This window comes from Melospiza georgiana, chromosome 4 (assembly GCF_028018845.1).
Source record: "Melospiza georgiana isolate bMelGeo1 chromosome 4, bMelGeo1.pri, whole genome shotgun sequence".
Taxonomy (NCBI): domain Eukaryota; kingdom Metazoa; phylum Chordata; class Aves; order Passeriformes; family Passerellidae; genus Melospiza; species Melospiza georgiana.
In genome coordinates, this window is record NC_080433.1 from 23,047,286 (window position 1) to 23,073,262 (window position 25,977).

At 39.8% G+C, this 25,977-nt stretch overlaps 1 protein-coding gene across 4 annotated transcripts in view; it reads right to left on the minus strand.

Annotated features, from left to right (window-relative positions):
• The window catches only part of SHISAL1 (shisa like 1), a 73,533-nt gene that overhangs the window by 10,446 nt on the left and 37,110 nt on the right, over positions 1-25,977 (minus strand). For 3 of the 4 annotated variants that reach the window (XM_058023539.1, XM_058023538.1, XM_058023540.1), the window contains exons 3-5: positions 21,754-21,967; positions 14,790-15,107; positions 10,762-11,533 (exon numbers count right to left, since the gene is read on the minus strand). In XM_058023539.1, coding sequence (XP_057879522.1) covers positions 11,518-11,533; positions 14,790-15,107; positions 21,754-21,967 — 548 coding nt within the window. In that variant the 3' untranslated portion in view covers positions 10,762-11,517. Of the gene's footprint in view, positions 1-10,761; positions 11,534-14,789; positions 15,108-21,753; positions 21,968-25,977 lie in introns of those variants that run through there. The other variant, XM_058023541.1, reaches the window with a different exon arrangement.

Sequence of the window (25,977 nt, forward strand, 5' to 3'; positions counted from 1 at the left end):
CATCTGGTTGATTGTTGATGAATTTTCCTGCTAATATGTGGCAGTCCTTAAGCCTGAACCAAAATTTCTTTGTATGAGTCAAAAAAACCTGCAACCCTGGTTTTGCTATGTAAACAGTCTGAGCTGCTTTCAAGTTTTTTCAAGACCCCAAGGCATCATAATGCCAAGCTGAATGTGGGTATCATGTGAAGAACTCTAGATTATTATTCCACTTGGGACTGTTCTCATTTTCACATCTTTTTCATGTAACTGGAGTGACCAAATAGCTTTAATTGCACTCCTATCATAGAGTAAGATATTTAAAAACAGAGGAACTATTGCTGGAGGCAAGAGAGTATTTTTGTTTGCTTCTTTAAGGTCCAAGTATGTTGCTTTGGAAAGGAGACTTATTGCTGTGTGTAGTGTAATTTAATGGCATAGATACTCTAAGTGGGCTTAATCCCACCTAAATGCAGCCATCAGAATGCTAAAATGGTTAATTTCTAGAGAGTTACCTCAGGGTCCTTTATTGTCAACAGAAAACAACTCTGAAGAGCTACTCTACACCTGCAGAGCTACTCTACTCCTCCTCAGATGGGCTCCAAACGAAACTGATGGTGCAGGAACCTCAGAGTCCCAAGCCTAACTTAGGAAATGAGAAGCCCCACTGGCCCCAAAAACGGAATTACAAAAACGTGCAGCAGTAGTGCAGATTTCTCTTAACGCCATCTTCACTCTCACACTGCCACATGCAAATATACAAATTTCTACGTAAATATATGAAACTCTGTTTTACAATCCAGTACCACTAAGTGGAAGGGTTTCTGCAGTCTCCATGTTCTGGTTAGAAAACTTCCCTCAAGTTTATTCACGACCAGATTTGATGAACACATATAACAGACCCCTAACATCCTAGAAGATTCTGATGGAAAACCCAAGGCCTGTAGATATTTCCTCAAACACAGCTACCTCTAAAAAGGAAGCAGATTCTTATCCTCCATCTGCATGTGCAGTCCTAGATTTTTTTCCACATCTCACAAATTCAGTTCCAGGAAATGTGAATCCCTGAGGCTCATGACATGCCAAGAGGTGCTGCATGTTCCTGTGGGTGGGGTAATAGATGAGCACTCTCTGGAGCAGGCCTTGATCCTCAATTTGTTCTTGGTAGTGCTGTAAAAGCTCTTAAAAAAGCTGTGAACTTGGACTATTTCTGCATCAATGGTAAGGACTGAGCTATCTCTGATTCCAGCTCTTCCCAATTTCCCAAAAGCTGATGTCACCAGCTTTCAAAATCTGTTCCTAGAGAGTGGCTATGACATCCCTCAGACACTCAAATATTCTCCATTTGTGCTGAGTTCTTATACAGCAGTGCCAAACCATTCATCTTAGATCCAGGAGAGCACAGTGGAAATACAGGAGGCTTTACAAGATCATGCCCTTCTGTGTTAAAATTCAGGTACATGATGGGAGAAAAAAGCCTCCTTTCGTGCTGACTGACAATCTGAATTTAACGGATCCTCTAGAAAGTGAGGTTTAAAAAAAAAAAACAGTAAAACTTGGCATGTGATTTAGAATGTAGCTCATTAGGACACTGCCTTTCCCCACTTACATAGTCTCCTAATGCACTGAAAATACTGACAGGAATTTTTAAAAACTTACAAGCACCAAAACTTTCGTTCAACAATATTGCTTGAATCAGAAAGAAGAGCACTTATAGAGCAATCTGGTAATTTTTAATTTTTTTAAATCTATTTATTTATAAATGAAGGACAATTTAAAAGGCTGTCTGCGCAAGCTATACTCAGTATAGCTCACAGTATCTTTACCTATGAGGATGGTCAATTCTCAGTGTTGTAACAGGTTTTTGCAAGTTACAGCTGAGCGTAAATGCAGCTCAGTTATACAGGACAATGTGGTTTGTACCTTGGCATTAATTGAACAGAAATGTTAGTGAGTAGAGGAAAAATGTGGCCAGATGTAAGGAAGGCATGTGTTTATTCATGTATCTATTTATCTGGCCTGCAATTCCTGTATATAATTTCTGACATTTTTTATATAGGTAAAGCTTTGTTTCTGTGTAAAATTAAAGAATAATCGACTGAGCTAAACAACAGCTCAGGCCAGCCTACATCAGGTGAATATCCTGCTATTTTTGCCCTAACATCTTGGCATCAGCAAAATTCAATCTCTTAAAATTGCTGCCTAGCATGTCTTGATGTCCAACAGAGGCTAAAACCCAACCACTTGCATGGAAATTGAACTGCTGAAACATGCTGCAAAGAAAAAGGCGTCAGCCAAACATTAGACTGGAATGTTCTGGTACCATTTGCAGAGCTTTGAGGAGCTGACTTCTTCAAAGCCCACAGAAGTCAAGAAAACTGAAAGCCACTGAGATTTCAGGGGACTTATGTTAGAAGCAGGACAAGAACTTGTCCCAGATTGAAGGAATGTGGCAGTGTTGGTTTACAAAGCAGATCAAATGAGTATATTGCTTGAACTGGATCCCAGCTGGATCACTAAGAAATACTCCAGGCTCTTGTTCCCGTGCTAGGAGGGTGGGTGCTGCATAGAAAGGGGGCAGGACAGTGGAGGAGGAGGAAGGTGCCCGATTGCTGTGCTGGCCTCCAACAACCAGGGAACCCCTCTGGCTGCTGGAACTGCTCCTCAGCCTCTGCACTTCATTTGGCTCAGGAAGCTACCTCCCCTTTCTTATTTCCATTTCCCTCTCCTGAGCATGAGCAATCTTCTGAGACAAGATGCATGTGCTGCTTCCCTCTGCCTTGCCAGAGGTTCAAATTGCTCCAGCTGCACAACCATCTATTTAGGAGGGAGGAATCTGTTTCAGCACTCAAGTTTTGAGCACCAAACCTGTGATTTAGCCCAGAGCTGCGTATTTAGTGCAAGTTAAATTAGCTTTTTTAGTTACCTCTGTACAATACAGGAGATTCTGTCATTTCTGGAAATAAAATACATATTAATGACATGTGAGAAAAAGTATTTTTTGAAATAGTTATTACTTTTACCAAGAGCTTTGTTTTCTGCTCTCACTTTTCAGTATGAAGAGGGCTAGTCTTCTGAGTCAGAGCTCAAGAGAAAATATGTAGTAATTACTGTGTTGAGAGCTTTCATTGTAGGATGAAAACAGTCATGTTTCCTGCAACTGTTCTTTCTATGTATGTTTTTCTTTTCTTTTCACAACTGAATTTGTGTGACTTTTCTAGCAGCAGGAAAATATAAACTATTTATTTTAAATAAGTTTCTGAAGATACTTCTATAAACAACACAGAACTGCTTTTTAACCTTAACAAAAGTATCAACAGCTAAAATCAATAGGAGCAATAGAGCCTTTGAAATTTAATATGCTTCCTGTTTGGCTTCCTGTTGTAGATCCAGTCTATGTTTATTTGCACATAATCATCCAAGCAATAAAAAACTTTTAAGTTTGTTTCTTTGCAGTTGGGAGCAGAAGGGCAACACCCACAACACCATCATTGGTTACAGCACTACACACTGGAAGCAATGTTAGAAAGGCAATTTTATGCAGAAATGCTTCTTCCCTCTTTCCTCCCCGCCTTTCCCATGTAAAAAAGTGATAGGAGAAATTGAGGTGTGCTGTGATGTGGAAAGAGAAGAGGCCAAGGACCCTGGGCAATTTTAGCAGAGTACAAAAGGCAAGAAAACAATTTTTCTTCTGTGGTTATCTGAGCTGTATGGCTGGTTTTACACAGAAACATGCTTTGACGCCAGTGCTGGAACTGTGACTGGTTTATTGCTTTTAAATTGTCTCACAGCTGCATCTAGATATGGGTGTGCTGGGGCATCGAATGTCCTTTGGCTGCAACAGGAACTTTGGGCATGGCTCAGTGGCCGTGTATGATCCCTGCAGAGCAGCCTTTCTTCAGTCACAGAGAAAGAAAAACAGTGCTTGGCTGGTGTCACAGAACTGAGGAATTCCACTTGGTATGGCATGGTTTGAATGATAATTTACAAAGCATGGAAATTTTTTGTTGCATACCATTATGACTGCCAGTTGGTGGGTTATTCTTATTTTGTCCTAGGTTACTTTTCATTATTTGCCCCCCCTTTTTCTTTTTTTTTCTTTTTTTTTTTTTTTTTTTTTGCATCTGTGTGCACATTTCATATTGTGGATCTATTATATGCTCATTTTTTTATGACAGAAATTTAAGCTTCTTCGAGATGCCCAGTGATAACTGCAGCTATCACGTGAGCACCTTAACATTAGAGGAGAAGCAGAAAGGCTGTAAGAATTCAGGATGATTAATTCCACAACAGCTTTTACAAGCACACACTGTAACAGAGCCCATTGCTGGATGCTCTCTTGTCCACTATAATCTCACAGCGCTTCCACAGAAAAAGTTGGAAGCCTGTTACATACAAAAATAATTTTCACCTCTTCAGTGCTGCTACCAGCACTGGCTCTCTGAGCCCACAGAACCTGAGAGATGAGGACTGGGCAGGTGGTGCTGGGATGAGGCTTTGCCCAGAGATTCCCATTCTCTGGAGTGATTATGCACTCACTGCACAGTTCCACTGGCATCAGCAGCTATTATGCAGCAGCTGTATAATCAGGCATTTATTGGACGAGGTAGGGAAGGAAGAAGGCCACATGTTTGTCCCCTGCAGTCCTGAATGGCAGAGGGTGATATAACTGGAGAAAAGCATCGTGTGAGTTTTGATGTGCAGCTGTTGGTTTGTGTTTTCTGACTGCTCAGTGAACATGATCAGCTTGCCATGCTGGGATAATGTGATGCTCGCATCATGCCAACCCCCTGCAGCTCCAGGCTGGGGCAGAGGGGCTGGAAAGATGGGAAAGGCCCTGGGGGTGCTGGGGACAGTGGCTGGACAGGAGCCAGGCGTGCCCAGGGGGGCAGGAGGCCAATGGCACCTGGGCTGTGCCAGCCATGGTGTGGCAGCAGGGCCAGGGCAGTGACTGTCCCCTGGGCTGGCACTGCTGGGGCCGCAACTTGAATCTTGTGTCCAGTTCTGGGCCCTCACAAGACAGACATTGAGGGGCTGGTGCAGCAGGAGGGGCTGAGGGAGCTGGGGGAAATTCAGCCTGGAGTAAAAGAGGCTCAGGGGGGACCTTGTTGCTCTTTATCTATATCTGGAAAGAGACTGAAAACAGGTGGAGGTCGATTTTTGCTCCCAGATAACAAGCAATAGGGAAGAGGAAGCAGCCTCAAGTGGGACCTGGGGAGGTTTAGGTTGGATATTAGGAGAAATTTCTTCACTGAAAGAGCTGCCAAGCACTGGCAGAGGGTACCCAGGGCAGTGGTGAAGTCTCCATCCCTGGAGGGATTTCAGAGCTGTGTGGATGTCGCACTTGGGGACATGGGTTGACAGTGCTAGTGGAATGATTGGACTCCGTGACCTTAAGAGTTTTTTCCAGCCTAATGATTCTAAGAAAAATGATGTTGGTGTAAATCTTCTAGGACTGTAGCCTCACCTGTTTCCCAGATAAATCAGATTTTTGAAGATTTTTATTCTCTTAGGGTCCTCAGTTTGGCCAGCTGTGCAGACCTAGCTTCCCATTCTTCCCACTGTTGCTTATGTTCCACAAGCTCCCTTGCTGATTTTAAAATCACAAGTAATGGGTGTTCTGCTGCATCTCAAGACATTTCCTTGATCAACTGCCAACTTAAAAAAAAAAACAAATTTGGAGGAGATAAATCCCACTGGCAAATTTCAGCTGGATAAACGACTTCTGTAAACTCATCTTCCAGCATAATGTCAAAAAAATTAATCAAGCCAGGCTTCCAAGCAGTTTCATCCATCTTAAGATAGGTGGAATGAATAACCACCTGGAAATGCCTCTTTCAATGTGTTATGAGGATAACTAGTAGATACAGGATTTTTAGATAGCTAAATTGACTAAGTTTAATCCTGCTCTTTATCACCAGTAAAGATTTGTATAATTAGATCTTCCAGGTATTGGATATTTTTCTGTCTGTGTACAGTCCTCTACTATCTGAAATCTCTGGGCCATGAAGAATTTACAGACCAAGCTCGAATTGCCTTTTAATGTTCTTTTAGCCTTGATCTTCCTTAACTCCATATTCTAACAAACTTTCCAGAAGTCCAGTAAGTTCTGCAGCTCTCCCTGAATGCTTTCCCATCTGTCACAAGGAGCTTTCCTGCTGCAGGCCCTAGGGAAGGTGGTGTTTCCCTCTAGCAATCTCACACTACTCGTGAAACAGTTGCCTACTTCTAATTGGTATCTCCTCTCCATGAACTCCAGAATTCCAAATTGTTTAGCTATCATCCCACAATACTCTCAAAAATGCATCCCCAATTTTGTCTTATTTTTGTTGTTCATGCAAACACTCATAGGGCTCTTTTTAATTGGGATGCCTATTTTTGTTATGCTGTAAGAGGTTTCAGTGAATATTAAAAAAATAAATTGAGTCAACTGTCATTCCATCATGTAATTTTCTTTAAAATGCCTTAAAATGCAAATCAGGCTGATGTTCTTCTGGCTGCTGGTAACTTCAGCAGCATGAGAGAAGTTTGGGAGGTTTTTGGTGAGTGAAAGGCTGATCTCTGGCTGCCTTCCATTCCAGTCACAATTTCTTCAGAATGTTTTTGGTGAAGCTGTGCTGGGGATGAGCAGGTAACAGGTTCTGGCTTCAGCAGCTCCCTGTGACTCACCACTTTCCAAAGACTGTGAATGCAACTGAAAATTACTTTGCCTCCATCCTCTGTGTGAGTGACCAAAATCTGTAACAGTAATCAACACAGAATATACCTAGTGGCTGTTTAATTAATTTACTGTAATTCCTGATGAAGCTCACTGCAGTTCCTTTTCTGTGTGACAGCCAGCAGTGATTTCCAGCAGACAGGAGGCAGCCTGTGTGGTGTGTGCTCAGCAGGGCTCAGCTCAGGGATATGATCAGGTCGTTAATACACACAATTCCTGTAACTAGGACAGCTCCTTTGTGCATAAACTCCTCCCTGATGTACCAGAGCACCAGTTCTTCAGGAAGGAAAATTGTGGGTGGAGCTCGTTCCCCTCCAGACTTGAGTCCCAGAGTAATTTTTCTGCTGTGAGCTGCTGTGCAAACACCTTTCCATCTCTGCCTTTAACATTTACTGTCAATAGCTCTGTCTCCCAAGTCATTACACTCCAAGAATCTTGGAGCCTAAGTAAAGGTTCCCACTATTCAGAAACACCAGGAAACAGATAACCCTATTGGGAAGTGAAGTGAGGTAGCTTATTTCCACACATAACCACCTTTTACACACCTTTTTTGCATTCCTGTATATTATGATGGGTGCCAAGCTACAACCAATTACTCCTCTGCTGCTGCTCTGTGCAGGCTACATAGTGTTGTGCTGATTAAACTCATCTCCAAGTTCTTTGAAGCAATGTGTCTCACTTGTTCTGTTTTAGGATCATGTTGTCACCTGAGGTGGGACTAACATTAGCAGCATTTCTAATTGCTTTCCAGTGACATGTCATATTCCTGCTATTTCATGTCTTAAGTTGGTTTTATCTCCTCAGCATTGCAAATTTCCAAGAAACTTTCTATGTGGATTTCAAACTCTCCTCAGAGGTATGTTTTTTTCCTGCAGTGAATTGTAGGTGTCTGTGCATATTTATTTATGACAGTGTTGATCATGTAACTTTCCCAAAAGCTTTCAAGTGCCTGAAAATTGTTTGCTGATTGACATCAGTGTTCTCTCATGTCTCAGTGAAGAGTATAATGACACAGATTTCAGTGCTTCTTGATGTATTTCTCTTTTGAGACTTAAACAGCCAAGATATGTCTGATACCTTGCTAATAATGAAAATCTGTGTCTAACTTCTGGTTCTTTTAAGTTCTTTTTTTGAACTGTTCAGTGAAACATAATTATAAAAACAAGGTCATACAGACAACTTTTAGCACTTCTCTGATGAAATGACTACTGTGGTTGTTTTCATTATAATCTCATCAGGGGACAAGGACAATAAAAGTAATGATATGGTAGATTCCTGACCTCAGCTCTCACAGAAAATAATTGTCTGACATTGTTATCATTTACAGTCCCGCCTTCAGCATTATCATATAAGTTTCTGATTATTCCATTAATGTCTGATATCCCATAATACACCATCATTTCACACAGAAATTTTAGCTTACTTAAAAGATCTTCTGCTACCCCATAGAAGGATTATTTATTATATATAGCTTTTTGCTTAATAGTAACTCTGAAAATAATAAATAGGTCAACACAGGATCTTCAGTACTCCTTGAGTTTAGGGAGTTACTTGTTTTTTGACATTCAAAATATACTTTGGGAGTTTCTTTTCCAAGGTGAAAGCAGTGGCATCTTACTTTAGAGACTCTTACCTTGTTTGTTCTTCCTTCTCACTTCTGTTAAAAGCACCATAGATAGTTGTTCTGGAGGTATTTTAAGTAGTTTCTGCAGCATAAACTACTGAAGATGGGCAATATCCTGTCTATATTTTTTTTCTGTTTTATTTTTGAAATGTGTTTTCTTTCAGTTCAGAACAATGAATTACACTAAATCTCCTACTTAGAAATCCCATTGCCACTTGGCATAAAGTAAGGACTGTCTGTTTAAATCATTAACTCCAGCTTCTCAGCATCTCCTGTTTTATTCTTTCTATCCCTGCAAAGATCTTTGGCTCATGCTAAAGTTTTTCTGTCGTACTTCAGAACCCAAGTGAGGATGCTATTTTATTTTTCTGTGCATATTTAAAACGTGTAAAACATTACTCAATTACTGTTGAGCATCTAGCACCTAAGAGGATGCCAGGGGTAGGACTTCTGTAACTATCAAAATATTTATAGAGTCTTTTAAAGTTTAGTTTACTGGTTCCTATTGTGACAGAGGAGATGGAATAGGTTGATACAGTTTGGGATGTCAAACTCCTTCCTGTGTGATGATACAGTGTTGTGACATTATGCAGTAAAACTGTGGGCTTAATTGGAGTGTTCTGATTTCACATAAATTTTATACTGCTATCTGCTACTTCAGTAGTGTCATTCCATATCTGTATCATGGGGTTGAGGTAATGATCTCACTGCAAGAAATTCTATCCAGAAATACACGAGAAATAGATGATGAAATTTAAATATGGAAAATTTTCAGCTCTGATTTCCAATAATTTTACTACATGTCATTTCTCAGTATGAAGAGTTCATTCAGCAATAGTACTCAGATAATCTTTTAACCACTCACTTTTGAGTGAGTTACTAATTACTGTTTTCTCACACTTCATTATCATATTTAAGTTAAAGTGCTTCAACTGTACAGTCCCTTTAAAAGAAAGATTTTCTTGAAGCTGATAAATGCAATAGCCCCAACTCAATGAAAAGGCTGAGAAACAGCTGTAATAGGGAATATCAATAAGCCCACATGCCATGAATTTGAAGTTAAGAATGTAGAGAAATCAGTATGGGGTCTATAATTTACTGAGCCAGAGGAAAAGGAGAGTATGGAATGAAATGAACAATGTGTACTACATATGTATCAACAAAAGATGCATTTTGGGCATATCTAGTACACAAAGACTTAGATTGAACTGGACAAAAACCTTGCACATTGGCTTAACTTCACACGCTAACAGTCAATTTCTGAACACAAGGAAGAATGGAAGCAGGCACTCAGTAACTTTAATTATTTAAATGGAAATGATAAAACCAAAATCTCCCAATTTTTTGCATGTTTTATCGAGGCAAGCAAATAAGACTTGGAGCACGGCAGATTTTGAGGTGTTTGGTTCCAAGCCCACCGTGTCTTTGTGCTTTTGGCTTCCTGCCCTGATGTGCTGGCTTGGGCTGGGGTAGAGCTAATTTCTATTTTAGCAGTTATGCAGTTCTCAGCAAGCAAGGTAAGAATATTTAGAAGAAAATTCATTCAGCATTATCTGTTATTCTAACCCAATATATTCCAAAGGCATTGGAGGCCCACAGATAATGGTAGATGTAGCCTTACACACTTACCTAATCTTTGTAACCAAACAGATTTTCTAGGTGATGTCAATTTCCAGAGAGTTCTTTCAAAAAAGCACAATAGAAGTTTTCAATTTTTTTTCATCTTTTTAAAAAACCCAAATTACTCATGCTCTGACTTGCTAAATTTAGTCTAACATAAAAGTCCAGGTAGGGGCTCTAAATAAAAAACTATGCTTGGTCCTATGATGCAAAATTCTGCATCTTTAAAACAGCATCATCCTATTGCTATTCAGTGAAGTAATTCTGCAAATGTGAAGCTGAGATTTACCTAGAATCGAAGGAGGCAGTCTTTTTCCCTTGTCACTGTAAATAATTATATCAAGAGCAGCCTCTGCACTAACTCCTCTGTCACCACAATGGCTCATGATTTTTGTGGACTGCGTGCACAGTGACCCACTGCAGCACCAATGTCTCATCACACAGGCAAGATTGTAGCTCCTACAAGTCACTGAAGGAAGCACTGCAGTGATAGCCTACATCCTGTTTCAAAATCTGCTATCAAAGCAAATTCTTTCACAAGATCTTTTTAGCCACCAGCAAAATATTCATGCGGTTTTGTATAGTTGCTGAGGACATGCTCAGTTACCTGCTGGCTCCCAAACTCTGCCAGTATTTTTATAGGCTTTATTCTCTCTGGTGCTTTGGTAGTTATCTGAAGAGGTGTCAAGTAGCAGGTGAATAGCATCGGGCTAGAAACTATTCTATTTGTTGTCCGAAAGACAAAGTGCCCCAGAGGAATTCACAGCAAAAGCAGATTCCAACATTTAATAAGGGAAAGTAAAAAGAGACTTGCCTTTGCCTAATCCATTCCAGCTGTGTGAAGGAAATACAGGGGCTAACCCTGCCGGGCTGCTTCTTTCCTGATTCTAGCCAAGCAGCAGGTTTCTGAAACTGAGAGTCACAGAGCACGTGCGTGATCACAGGCAGTGCCTCTGCCTGCTGTTGTGCAGAAAGGCATAGAACACAGAAGCAAACGTTGGACTTCAGGACAGTATTTATTCCCTGTGATTTGCATCCTTGATGGAGGTGAGGAGGAGTTTAACATCAGCAGTGCAAGGTTGAGGGATCAGGTCTTCCTCTCACATCCAGAACAAAACACAGCCACAGAGGACCTGGACGAATTCTGCCAGGCTGCCCTGGCCCACGCTTCTTAATGTGATCTTCCTCTTTAGTCCGTTTTAATTATTATTAATTAACAATATTCCCACAGTTGTGAGAACAAGTTGTTTCAGCAGTCAGGATTTCGATTCCCCAACTGGCAATATTCCATTTTATCGCCTCCCTGGCTTTTACTTTGCTGAGCAGTAGAAATAATTTGCCTGCTGCTTGTTGCAGTTCCATTTCCAGGTGTAAAAGCTTGCTCAGGTAAGCAGAGTGCAGGTTCTGCCTCGGGCCAGGGAGCGTGGAGGGCGCGGCTGATGCTCTGCAGGATCGCCACGGGAGAAGGCTCGGCTCTGTGAGCTGTGTGAGCTCAGTCACTGCGGGCCGTGCCGGGCTGGGGCTGCACAAGGTGCATCCACCCTGACCTTCCGCCCACACAGGCCTTGGGCAGCCCTCAGGTGGTTTTCATACTAAAGAAGAAATCAGCATTAGTTGGGCTGCAAAATCCACACACTACAGGATGCTTCATCCATTTAGTCCGAATGGGGTTGGATGCTCTTGAGATTAATGATTTTCCTTCCTATCCTGGCACGACACTGCAAGAGCAGCCAGAAGCTTGCCTAATGGATTCCAGACCTCTTTACTTATAATAATATTATGGCTATACATGGTTCTCTTTGTCTCAAGTAAACAATGAAGTGATCCACTGTGACAAATGTTTAAACATCATAGGGATGGGTTCTACCCACTCTATATTATAACTTGCTTGATTTTTCCCTCTGACATACCCAATTCATTGCCAATTCATAGCACTTAAACTAGGGCAAGGAAAGAAATGCTGAAATAAAAACCAATTACATATTTTTTTTGATCCAGGAAGATCCAAAAACTACTTTACAAGCTATAGGTTAATCCTGACATCCTTCTTGGGACAGTTCCTTACACTGTCAGTTCTCTGCAGTACTGGGATTTGCATGTCATCATGTAGTGTCTTCTAGAATGGGCATATTTGTAGCTGTGCTCAGATGAATGTAGTACAGGACGTTAACAACTTGAACAACATCTGTCATCACAAAAACTTAAAAACTTGTTTGCAAAATATTTTAAACTGTATTTAAGTTTTTTATGCCTGGGGGTATATCCATACCTGTCAGGATTCAAAGATCTATTCTGATCTATTCTGCATTTTTAAAATGCTTATCTGTACACATTCTTACGGTAGGATAACACACACACACACACACACATATATATATATACACACACACACACAGGATGTTTGTGAAGTGCTAAAGAAAAACACTTGTTTTCCCTGCAGACAGAAAAGCTGGGATAAGTTTAGGACACATTAAAATGGCAACATAAACTGAAAAGTTGATTTTTTTAGACTGGAAACCTGGTGTGTTACCAAAGCAGGTGTCATAATCTAGAATAATGGAAATTCAGGTAGAAAATGTAAAACAGGTCTTTTAATAGACTCAGTGATTTTAAAAATGGGGATGGAAATTACAAATCCAGTAAGTGTTCACTTCTTCACAGATAGTATGGTTACATTTTGAGAAGACAGTACTGAGGTCATTCATCAAATATAGACTGCAGCAGAAAATCAGACTCTGAAACTAAGCCTAATTTCTGTAGGTCAAAATTATCATATTTTCATCTATATAACCTGCAGATTATCTAAAAGAGAAATAAATAGCCAGGCAACCCACTCCCCACTGTTTTAGCAATTGCTATAGTACACAAATCTGTCATTTTCTGAGGGAGCTGTTTACTCAAAATCCTCTTTTGCATGCTAAACATCTTGCCTGTGATCACCAGTGCCTATTGCTATTTTTTCTGTATCCAACTCACACTGAATCATCTGTGCTCTTGGTTCAAAGGCTCTAAGTTCCAAAAGCTGCAGGTTACAAGAATGAAAATATAGAAGCTAGTATGCTAAAATACAGGGGATAAATAGGGTTTTGAAAAGGAAGCATCTACTTATTTATTCCACTGACCAAGGAAAGGACTAGGGGAAAGAACAATTTTGTGGAAACTGAGGGGAGCACAAACAGCTCACTGGGGAAGGAGTGTTACTGGAGGGGCTTATCAATGCTCATCTCCTGCCAACACAGGACAAGGAGCATATGGGATGTGCTCACCTGATCCTAACATACACGGCCTGCTTAACGCTTTGGGAAAAGCAAAGAAACAGAACAGGAGTCAGTCATGAGAAGTGATCAGGAATCAAGCCTTCAAGAATATTGCATTGTTCCAACTTATAATGTTAGAGCAAACTAATAGTACATAAATTAGCAGATTAATTCATTTTTGTACATGTACACACACATATTAAGCCAGAATACCATTACTGTACTACAAAAGTGTTCTTAAATTACATGGCAATTTTAACTGGAGACTGCAAAAATCAATGTGCAAAAAAGCTGGAAGAATTAGACCAAGGAAAAAGGAAAGAGGAAGTGAAAGGGAGAACGCTCACAACAAAGCACAAGGAATTCTCTCTCTTAAGTAGCAGCCTCAGCCTCTTCTTTTTGAGCAAGCGCTGCTGGAATGGTCCTTCAGCCTGATCTGCACTGGATACATCCAGGACTGGCTCCAGTGGCAAGCAACCTCCTCTATCACTGAATTAACCATCACTTCTTTCCCTATTGCAACAAATCTTTAGCTCTATTTGCTCTCTATTTACACTTAAAGGGCAAATGATGAAATCAAAGGAACATTACTGTTACCATCCCATCTGCAACCCAGCGATACCCAAAGGTTTCAGACTGACATCAGTGCTGAGGCTTCATGTGCTCCACAGCTCCAGGAACTGCTGTCATCTTTTTCACCCTGCACATTCTTAGATCACTTAATTTTGCCAAAACTCAACACTCAGCCTTCTGGAACTCTTCTAAAACACAGTGGTGACTCGGTACTCACTCTGCATCCTTCCAAGTACTAATGCTTTCTTGGTAAGAAGAAAAGTCCCTGCCTTTCTTGACACCTTTTTCAGAGAAATGTCTTACTCAGCTCTCTCCCTTTGCTTTCATCTTCCTTGCAAAACGAGTCCAAAATAAGTCAACGTCATTTTGCCCCGTGGCTGTGTTTAATTTTTTCTATTTATACTGCAAGTTCTGCTTGCTCCCTTAGATCTGCCTCCCTTTTGGTCTGAGGAGTTTTGTTGGAGGTTTTGTCTTGGTTTCATAGCATTTAACCTTACAATAGCCTACTTGTGTCACTCTGTCAAATAAGATCAAGCAAAGCTTTTTTGGCTGTGCATATAAAAAACTAACCTGGTTTTAATGTTGTTTCTGTGTCTCATGCCACAAATAGAGAGGATTTGTGACATCTCACGTGGAAGCTATCCCAACGTCACTATAAGTAAAGTCTCTTAAAACCAGAGCAACAGATACGCATAGCAATTAGTCTTTGGGACCAGAACTACTTTTATAGTTGATGCAGATTTGTAGTTTGTTTGCATGACATAGTAGTAAAACTGTTCAGCACAGAAAGATGGCAGCACCTGTTTCTCCAAGAAAAGGATTAAAAGATGACTTAATATATTTCAGAGTAAGACATTACTCCTAAGCAGTAATTCAATAAGACAGGTCATGATGTAAATAATTATGTGCTAGAAGTGGTGCTGTTCAGCCTGAATTCACAGGTGCTTCCAAACACAGGGGACTGTTCACACGTCAAAACAGCAAAAGAATATATCTCAGTATGGCTTTGCTTACTTACCAGGCAGATGTACTCTGAAAAGACACCAGGGGTGGGCTTAAAGCATCTCCTTTTAAGGTGTGTACTGTCTGTGATGTTCGAGGCTGGGGCTGAGTTTGAGGCTGTGTCTCTGGCTGAGGCTGTGTCTGTCTTGGGTCCTGAGCAGGGTTAATCCATCGACTCTGGCCCGGTGTCATCCACTTTCCACTGATTCCCCAGCGGGCCAGGTAAAATTTGCAAATATCATAGTTCATTGAAGAGTAATATAAAAGGTCCAGTATCAGTAAGATCACCACAAAAAAGCCATAGATCCACACGCCCAACAGTGCACTGTAGTTGCTGTGAAAGGAAGAAAAGGGACAACAACTATCTCTCAGTAGTGGTCACTGCGTTAATTCATCAAGGTTGCTTGTTTCATTAATTATTTATTGATGTCTGAAACAAAATATTGTTCCAAAGCATGTGTCTTTAAAATTAAGCTATTTTTTCCAATATGAATACTGCTATAAGCATGGTTTTTAGAAACTAAATCCACCTGTCTTAAAAAAATTTTTGTCCTTCTCATCTGTCCATAGGCTTTCCAGAGTGGCTGCTAAAGAGACCTCTTAATATGGCTGGCAATAAATTTTAGGAAGGAAGAACATTGGCAAAATAATGTCAGACAATGCACTTCACAGGAAGGAAAGTATGTACAACAGTGAGATGTATATGTTGGTGTATTTATAATGTGTATATATAGATAAAGACCATGGCAATTATATGGTGCAGAGAGCTGTAAATCTGTGACAGATGACTAATGGTATTAAAGGAAAGGGGGGAAAAACAGGAGGAAAAATTGTAAAGGGTCAAAAATATGGAGATCAAAAAGGGGAAGAAGTGCTAATGCCCTGCTGGAGATGAAGTATTATTAAAAGAAAAATGACTGTCAGGTGTAAATGCAGTTTGGATTGGAAACTGTGTGAGTGGGGAGAATGAGATCAGAACTGAGATAGAAAGAAATGTATAAAAATGAGATTGTTAAGTAGAAAGCAAAAGAAAGGCTGATCTAGATCCATAAGCTAATGTGGAAGTACATGTACTGGAAACTATAAAACCAAGAGGAAGCTGAAGGGATATTAGTAAAAAATGTCATTAGGAATGCAGTCTCAGAAAAATTATATCCAAGTCATGGGTGGGTAACCCACATCGGCATCGAGCTGAACTCAAAGCTGAACACACACTCAACTGTGCTCTCCTTTCACAGCCAGTCAGAAAAACTTGGAAGAAATCATATTTTTTTAGGACATTGATCAAAATGGAAGAGCTTAAAGAAGAAAAAAAAGGATGAGAAGACATGCAAAACAGAAGGGTATTTGGTATTTTAAAAATATGTCCTCCAGCCTTTCTGGATCAAAATATTTCAAGTCTCTGCTTTGAACTTTCATTTCTATTTAAACTATTGTATGACTCTTCCATTTTATACTTTAAAAAAATCAGTATTTGAAACAAGAAATCAGAATTTTACTGTCTGTCAGCACTTCAAGAGAGTGATTCTTCCTTTCAGGGAATGATTTTTCCACTACACAGCTATAATGCCCTTAGATTAAATGAAGTTTCATTTTAAATAACTAAGTAACAGGAGGAAGGTCCAAGCTGTTAATGGCTCACTTCCCGTATAACTTTAGGACTACAAGCCTAGAATTAAAATTTAAAAAATAGAAAGAAAACAGAACATTTCCAGAAGGATTAGAAGTAGGCAAAGTTTAATATTCTGAAAACCCTTAACTCCAGAGTCTTTACCTCTGCTAAACTTACACATGCAAGCCTAACTTCACACAACAGAGGGTAGATCTTAGTAATGCACTAAAATCTGCAGTTCAGGCCCTTAAAAGTAAAACAGGACCTGGTTAATCCAGGCTTCTCAGCAGTGCTGTTCTTGACTTCCAGTAGATTTAGTCCTACTGGGGGTAAATTCTTCTATTTTCTGTTAAAAATAATAAAATTCAAGAAAAAGCAGGAAAAGTCAGGAAGAAATGCACTTGGATAAATCCCATTCTTGTTCATCATTACTTCCAATAGGACCCATTTTGCATACAGGTGAGCTGTATTTGACCCACACTTAAAAAAGCATATTTGTTTTGGCAACAATGTGAGAAGCAAAAATATTCCTTCTAGTTAACTCAAAAGAATTTTTTTTTGTATTTTGGGTATTTAATTTTATCCACCAAAATTTTGACTAGTGAAAATTAGAGCTATTTTGAGTGTTTCAATTTAAAGCAGTACTTTAATAATCATGTCAATATGTAAGCTATTCATCTGCTCCTCCTAAAAAACATCTGTTTCTCACAAGTACAAAAAATGAAAGGCTGCTGCTTTACATTAATTAACAGACAATGGGACAACAGCAGTATCAAAAGTGCCTTGTGAAAAATCACAAGTAAAAACAGTAAGTAGTATGTTTAGTATGCAGAAGGATATTCCATACATTGATACCTTCTGTTTCTCCAACGATTAAGGTGGAAGAAAATGGCAGTTTTTCTGATGGCTACTAATAAAAATTAAAACTGACCTGCAAATCAAGATGTATGTCCTCATTAGAAAATAAACAATCTTATTTACATGGATTAACAGTAAGGCCAGAAACACAGAAGAGAACTCAGAATCCAAAAACTTCTCTCATTTCACTGACCTGAATGATTTGTCAGTTTACTCTTGCAATCTGATTTTCCTGGTCTTTGTTTTCATTTTTACTAAAACTGAAGTGTGAACAGATTCTAAAAGTGCTGAGATTGAAATTATAGATTTGTTCCATTACAGGGTGTATCAAGTTGCATCCATCTCATTCATTCACTTTCTGAGACAGATAACAAGCTGGTTGACTAGCCTATATCTTTTTAGTAGATTTTCTTGAGTTTTATGTGCAGAACAGGAACAAAAAATAACTCATTTGGGAATTCAGGTTTGAAAAAGCCAGCAAATCTGAACAATTGCAGGCTGAATTCTACAGCTGCAGAGTTTAAATGTGGGCAGATGGTCATGGAAATAGTTCCCTCCTGCTCCACTTAAAAGGGGCAGTTCCTTGGATTAGTAACAATAAGGGCTGCCCCTAGGAAATGCAAGGTTACGGCTTTGGTGCTGAGGAAGCCAGTGCACTTTTTGCATCTACACTTTAAATGAGATTTCCCCCCCATTTTTCTTTATAATTATCTCCAGGCCTTTGTCCAATCCTGGGTTTTCCTGAGGAATCTGTTCCTGCCGTACATGAGAGGTCTTTCCTGCCAAATATTTTTGCAACAGCTGTTAGTAGGATTGCTGATTTTTTTTTCTTTCGTGTAAAGAGTGCTGTTTTTCTGAGTGCTATTTAGGCAAATACCATTTCTGCAGGGGACACTCAGTACCTGGAGAAAGATGGTGCTGTTCTGTTCTCACACTGCTTTGGGTGCCAGTGTTGGAATGAGGTGTGCAAAAGCCATTCCACGCTGACAAATCAAACTAAGAGATAAGCAAAACCTTGGATACACTACAGACTGCCAGACCCATGCGGCAGTAGCAGATTAAGGACCCCTATCATAGTGGTACTACTGATAATCTACCAAAATACGCACAACAAAAAACCTGACTATGAAAACTAGACAAACTAGGTTCAAGTGAATACTATTTTTAAGAATAGCTAAACAATTTCTTAGATGGTTTTAAGGGAAAATAGTTTGGATTAAAGAGCTTTTCCTGTCTGTTAGACATAATTTTTATTTCTATATTTAATACTAAATGAGTTATTCACATTCAAAAATATTATAGACTGATTAATTTGCATGATTACAAAGATCAATACTCCCATATTTTCCTTTTATAAAAAACATATAAATATCGTGTTATAGTAATGGAAAAATGTAAATAAATGTGACTATAGTTGCATTGTGGAACTGGTGAAGACAAATGTGCCTTTTGAGCGGTGCCATATCAAAGAAGTCTCAAGTCACTTCATTAACTTTTTCCCTCATCTGTATTATAAAACAAGAAATTTGTTTTGGTGATCACAAGAATGGCTAAGGGGAAAAATAAACCAAATAATAATATTGAAATAAACCAAGCAATACTGTTGAATCACTCTTCCCTGAAAACTATAATCCATTTTTTTAAAGTTCATTGCTTTTCCCATATCTTAAATTATTCTCCCTTGCCACAGTACAATAGGTTTCATTAGATTTTTTTTCAGTGGTGTGTGAAATTAGATCTAAACAAAAAGCTGACTTTGTCACTGTAAACTGAAGCCTGGAAGCATTAGAATCCAAATTATTGTGTACGATAGATAAAGTCAGAGTATTACTTAAGAAGCTATTTGCAATGTTTTTAATGTAGGCACATATGGTTTTCTTCTTTCTGCTCCTTCTAAAAATACCAGGGAGTTTTCTAGCAAAATCACTGAGCTCAGGGTGAGGAGATCTCTCCTGTCTGTCTTACTCCATGGATGGAGTTTTACATAGGAAGCAGCATTTCTTCATTTTGGTGCTCCTGAGAGATTTATCAGAAGTGATGTTTGAGGAACAAGGCAACACCAGTTCCATTCCTGCACTTATCTACACTACAGCTCCAGAGGCTTTTTACTGTATCCAGTAGGATGTCACATACCTTTGCAAAAGTTCTCACACAGCTGATGCTCTTAGGAAGTCCTGGACTGGATGGTAAATAGTCTGCAGGTGGTTCTCAACCACAAATCTTACCAACAAAAACCTACACAGGTTCCTCTTTCTGCACCACAATTGAACAAGTTGACTTTTGAAAAATAGTTCTACATGAAAACTAATATAATACTTTTGCTCTAAATATTTTTATCAAAATAAACGCTGTAGTTCACAGAATACCAAACTAATTTTTTTTCCAAACTGCTTGCATACACAACAGCCCTGTGATGTGAAGACCCCTGGATTTATTTTTTTGGGAATGTGTGCACATGTGCAGATGTGAGCAGGCAAACAACACTGGAGGCAGAGAAATGCTCTGTGTCCCAGGGCATCTTTTGCAATCAGCCTGGACCTGTTCCTCTGCCTTGGAAAGGCTGGTTGCCCTCTACATTCCAGTTTGCTGGTGAAAGAAAGGGCAGAAGAGCCTTCCCTGAGTAAGCTCTGGTCATGACTACACAGAGGAGCTGCTGAGACACTGGGAAAAGCCTGAAGCATTGGCTTAGTGCTTGTCAGAACTGCCTTTGATGGTAACATCCTGACTTTTGTGAGACAGGGTGGTCAGCAGTGCTGATGCAGGGTTTACAGAACAACACAGCAAGAAATGAAACAAAGTTGCTGTGTGCAGGACAAAGACCTGGAAAAGCATGGGGACAACAGCCTCGTGAGCCCATTCTTGAAGCTCATTTTACCACTCTAAGTGTGCAGCAGATTCTAGCACTGTCTGTGACTGCCTGCAGAGCCCTTCTGTTCTGAGAGTCTGGTGAGGACCTCTCTGACATCCAGGGCTGCTGAGGGAGCAGGGCCACCCCAGTACACAGAGGGGCAGCACACCCTGGTTTTTTAGCATGTGTAGAGCACACACATGTGTGTGTGCTGGTTTTTTAGCATGTGTAGGAGCACTGGGGCTATAAACTCCACCTGGTGGCCTGGAACTATTTATGTTGCCATATTTGGGGAGCTCCAGGTGAAAGCTGCTGGGTTGTCTGGGCTGCACAAAAGGTGGAGAACATGGATAGTCTATAACAGGCTTGGTACTACAGTGTCTTCCCAGCAATCTGTGTGATCTGTTCTCATGATCCCAGATGCACTACAAAGCCAAGGCGAGAAAATTTCACCTGAAGGATGTAACTGCACATAAAGTAACACAACAGTATAGATCCACATTGATTTAAAGATATCTTATACGGGTAGAGTCTATTTTTGTCTGTCTTTGCAGGTGATTGACACATTAACAACCGGTAAATTTAGAGAATGCAACTTTATGTCTGTGCAAGACTGAAATTTCTCTGGGCAGCTCTGTGTGAGTGGTGGGTGTTAAGGAAGGCAATGCTTTGCTGACTCCTCAAGCTGAGCACAGCTGCACACAATGAATTAGACCAGCCAGCATCTGTATTCCGGCACCATCATCTCCTAACAGCCCTGCACTTGCTCCCATTGGTGTGAATACAACAGATCAATTGACTGGCACCACAGAAAACACCAAAATCCTCTTGCGAACAACAGTCCATACACTGGGATTCCACCTGTCTTTAATCTGCTCCTTCCTTGTCCTGCAGAGGCTGGATACCAGAATAAAATGGCAGAGAAAGCAGATTGATCAGATTTTGATCTTGGGGATTACACCAAGGGAAATCACAGCCGATCAGTGTGGCCAGAATGTCAACACTAAATAGCAAACTGACCACAAGCGATTGTTCCTGTAAATAGATATTCAGTAACAAAGATCTATTTGCTACTTCCTATTTCTTTATAAATAAAAAACTTACTGACATTCATTCTGGGGGACAGCCCTCAGCAGAACATGGAAGTATCCCAGGTAACAGGCAAGGAGACCACACAATGTTGGTATAAAAGCAAATACATTCTGTTCCCCAAGGCTAGTGATTTGTTACAAGAGGTTAAGATTCAAAAACATCAGGGATTCCAAAAAGGGCATTTGGGTTGATATGGAAAATGTCAGCTCACTTCCTCTCTCACCTATGAACAGCTTTGGGGTTTATTTTTACTGATGCACATTTAAACATAGTTTGGATCAAATTAGGGTCAGGGCAAAGACTTTTCTAACTTTTATATGTAACTTTTTATTTGTCACATTTATATGGAACTTTTACTCTCCTTGCAATGTTTATAGCCCATGTCAAAGCGAAGAAAGCAAAGCTGAAATATTCTTTCTTTTAGGAGCTCTGCAACAACAAAAAACCTTTTAGTAATGGTTTTCTGTATATGCAATTATTCTAATTGCTTCCATCATTAAGTGCACCTCAGACTCTGTTATTAGACCAGGAACAGTTTGGTGAGGAGTACTTTAGAACTCATTTACTTACTTATGCATATATCCATCTGCATTCCCTGTTAAGTTCATCTGCATAACAGTCTGAAATTCTGTCTCATTGCAGCAATATTTAAACACTGTGTTGTTATGGTGACAGCAAAAGATGTAAGATTTATTGTCAGAAAGACGGGGGCAGTGAAAACCAAAGTGGTAGCGACCTTTGTAGTCCGTGTATGGCTCGCAGACCCGAAAATGTGCGGACAACACTGGAAAACAAAAACAACATTGGCTTTGTCAGTCACTTGTGTTATCTGCATCATATCAACTCTCATTTTTCAAGGCTAAACAACTGTTGCTTGATTTCTGGAAAACATCAGTAGTACAGAACTTTCAATGTTTTAACATTTAGTACTTAAAGGTAACAATGTTCAGACTTCTGTTATATCTTGAGTTCTGTTGCTTCTATGTTTGATTATCATTGTTTGTTTTAAGGGAAGGGAGTAATGCCCTCCATGTTAAGAGGCACAAAAGTGTTTAGGGAAATTGTTTCACACTACTGTTCTAGTTATAGTGATATCCATAACCCACAACAATGTTCATGCTTGATTCTCCTGGAACGACTTAATAAACACAAAACGTCTGTGTAGAAACTGCAATGAAAGTTTGATGGCACTTGGTTTACTGTTTCTGATTTCTTTTCTTCTTCTCTAAAGGTCAGTCTTTGATAAGGAAGAGTGTATCAGAAACAGTCATTACAAACAGTATAACAAATCTGAGCAACTTTGAATTTGCAAATAGACAGAACTAATAAAATACAGGTTATTCCTGGGAGTTCTTACGTTTCTTCTTTAACAAGATCTCATGTAAAGTGTTTATTACAGCTCTGAGAACATTTTTCTTTTTTGCAGTCCTGTGTCACACTGATTTCACCATCACTTTTACTGGGGTAAAAAAGAAGCTGTCCACTGATACTCTTTTCTCATCTTGGTTTCCCTGAGTTTCTGAGTTTTTCAGTTGAGCAGAGGGACAGGGTAGAAATCCCTTCCAAAATGGTCGTAAGCAAACATATACAGCTTCCTTAAAGACTTTTATATTGTATTTGCAGGGAATGCCCCAACAAAGGCAGGGATGATAAATCTGACTCTATGTTCTCAGAAGGCTAATTTATTACTTTATGGTACTATATTATATTAAAGAATACTATACTATACTAAAGAATACAGAATGGATACTTACCCAATGCTAAAAAGATAATAATGAAAACTCGTGACTCTTTCCAGAGTCTTGACACAACTGGGCCCTGATTAGCCAATGTGTCAAAACAACTCACACCACAATCCAATGAAACAATCACCTGTGGGTAAACAATCCCCAAAGACATTCCACATGAGCACAACACAGGAGAAGCAAATGAGATAAGAATTGTTTTCCTTTTCTCAGAGGCATCTCATCTTCCCAGGAGAAAAATCCTGGGCGAAGGAATTTTTTCAGAGAATGTGAATGCCACACTTTTAGGAGTCAATGTTTGTTTCCACATTCACAGTTTGTGTTATGGTAGGCCTCACAAGATCATTTAAGAGTGCATGTACACAGACACCCCAAAGGACTTAAGCTCTAAGGAATGTGAAATGTGGAAGCTGAGTCTGAATCCTCTCAGGAGTGAAATGTTTGTTCTTTGGAGAACTGAGGCTCAGCAATGATGTGGGCAGCTGCAGTTCATAACGTTACACCAATTAATAAATTATATATTCACTTTGGACTGACTGAATTAACTCTTGTAATTTGGTGCATGAGTTTTCTGTCAGTTTACCAGTACAAGAGGTTACACATAATGACTTGCATGGATTTAGCTGAATGGCACTACCCCTCTGCACAGAGCCCCTCTTGATCTGAAACTGCATCTGTGCACCTTGCCTGTCTGATCCTCATTTTTTTCTACTTTGCCTAAAAAAAAAAATAGCCTATTCCTAATACTCTTGTTTGTCAATTTTATAAAATATATTAATTTTAAGACAAATTTTAGGGATTGTGACATTGGAGATCACTTTATTTGTGTGTGGAGAGGGGGAGCCTAGAAGAAAAACCAGAGTACTAGGCTGATGACAAGGTAATATTGTACTGCAGTCTGAGTCAAGAAAGCCCACTCCAAATATTTATGTATGCACACATATACCTGGCATCATTACTTGCATGAAAGATGAAATCATTTTTGTAGATTAATTCAGCCAGGAACTGAAAGTGCTGGAAGAAAGTAATTTCTAAAGGTATACAGATATTGAGAACACTAATTACCTACCTCTTCTTGCTCTACCTCGGAAAAAAATATGCGTTCCAAATGTGAGGATGTAAAGAAACTTTCTTTACACTTAGGTTTTCAATACCCTCTGAAACTCTTGTAACAAATCTGCATGTTCAAATTCTGTCACAAAATCCACACAGCATGTAATTGCATGGGAATGAGTTTGTTTGAACAAGTACTTTGCTCCACACCCCTCCTTAATGAACATAGCAGTAATAAAAGTGTGCCAGGATAGATTATGTTGTGAAAAACCTCCATGTTTGCAGCTGGAAGGGACCTCTGGAGGTCATCTCATGCAAATCCACTGCTCAGGCAGGGCCACCTGATACCCAGCACCATGTCCAAATGGCTTTTGAGTATCGCCAAGGAGAGAGACTCCACATCCTCCACAAGCAACTTGTGGCATTACTCAGTCCCCCTCACAGAGGAAAAGCATTTCTTGACATTTGGAGGGAGCCTCTGGGTCAGTTTGTGCCCCATGGTCTCTGGTCTCGTCCCTACCACTCAGGGGTTAAGCCTGCTCGTCACTGCCAAAGTTTGGTTTAACTGCATATCTGGAAGTGTCCCCTGATCCCTACATGGCTCCTTTGCACATTTTAAAAAGACAAGAATCCCCAAACTTCTCTGAGAATGAAAACCGAGGAAAGCATAATTATAGAAGGAAGAGAGAAATAAGACAACATCAGGTCCTAGGAGGAGGGATGTCTGCAAAGAAATAGTCCTAAGCAAATCCTTAAAATAGCAAAATGTGTTGGTGATTAAATAAAGGCACGATGTGAGACTGAATGCCATTCAAGCTGGGCAGTCAGTGTGGGGTGGGTTACCCCTGCTGGGCTGAACACCACACAGCACCTTGCTCACTTCCCCCTCCCAGTGGGATGGGCCAGGGAATCAGGAAGCAAAGAAAAAATTCATGGTTGAGATAAACACTGTATAACAAATAAGAAAAAAACCCACAACACCATCAACAACAAAAAACAAAGCAATCACTTACTACCAGCAGAATGATGTCCAGCCAGTCTCTGAGCAATTTTTCAGTAAACTCCCACCCTAATTTCATTGCTGAGCATCCATCCCATGGAATAGAAACCACCTTGGTCAGTCTGGGTCAGCAGTGCCAGCCTGTCACTGGCCACAGCTCTGTGATACCAGCACTGCTTTGGTCACCAACCTAAAACACAGCCTTGACCCCACTCTAGCCAGACCTAGCACACAGAGAAAACACTTCCTCAATTTATTATAATTTGTGTAATTTCAATTGCTGTCTGTTCTTCTCTGTGGATACAATAAACAAAGAGAGACAATAAACAAAATGGGATTTATTTTCTTCCAAGTTTTTTTTTTGTTTGTTTCTTTTCTGAAAATAACTTCACTTAAATCTTCAGGTTTAAAGGACCTTATTTCTAAAGAAATACTTCAGATAAAGGCATTGTACATGTAAAGGCCTTAAATTGTCTGTTGCAAAGGTGCGGCTGTGTCTGGAGTTGTGAATGCAAATTCTCAGGCTATTTTTGAAAACAGTTGCCACAGATGCTTCTCTCTCTGTTCCAACTGATTTCAAGAGGATAGTCTGTCATGCTTCATCACCACAAGACTTACCTACTTTACCTTAAAAAATACACTGCCAGCAAATGTCAAACTGTTACTTCTCTATCTAGTCACAGCTAGAGATCTGCCTAATGTACATTTTTAATTTAGATACTAAATTTTTAAAGCCCCAAGAGTCTTTGGATGGCTGGTGTTTATCAGCCTTCCATATGGAACCACAGAAATATCCATATGTATGCATTTTACCACATGTTAACTTGCTGTGTGGATGTTCATTTCCTACTTCAAAGAAAAAATGCTGTAACGTGTAAATAATCTGATGATTTTTGCTTGTTAATATAAGTCTTCCTGTCAGCACTGATTTTATAAATGTGTTTCAATCCTTTAAACGAAACGGTTTAGATTTGCAAAGCCAATCTAAGAGTTAGT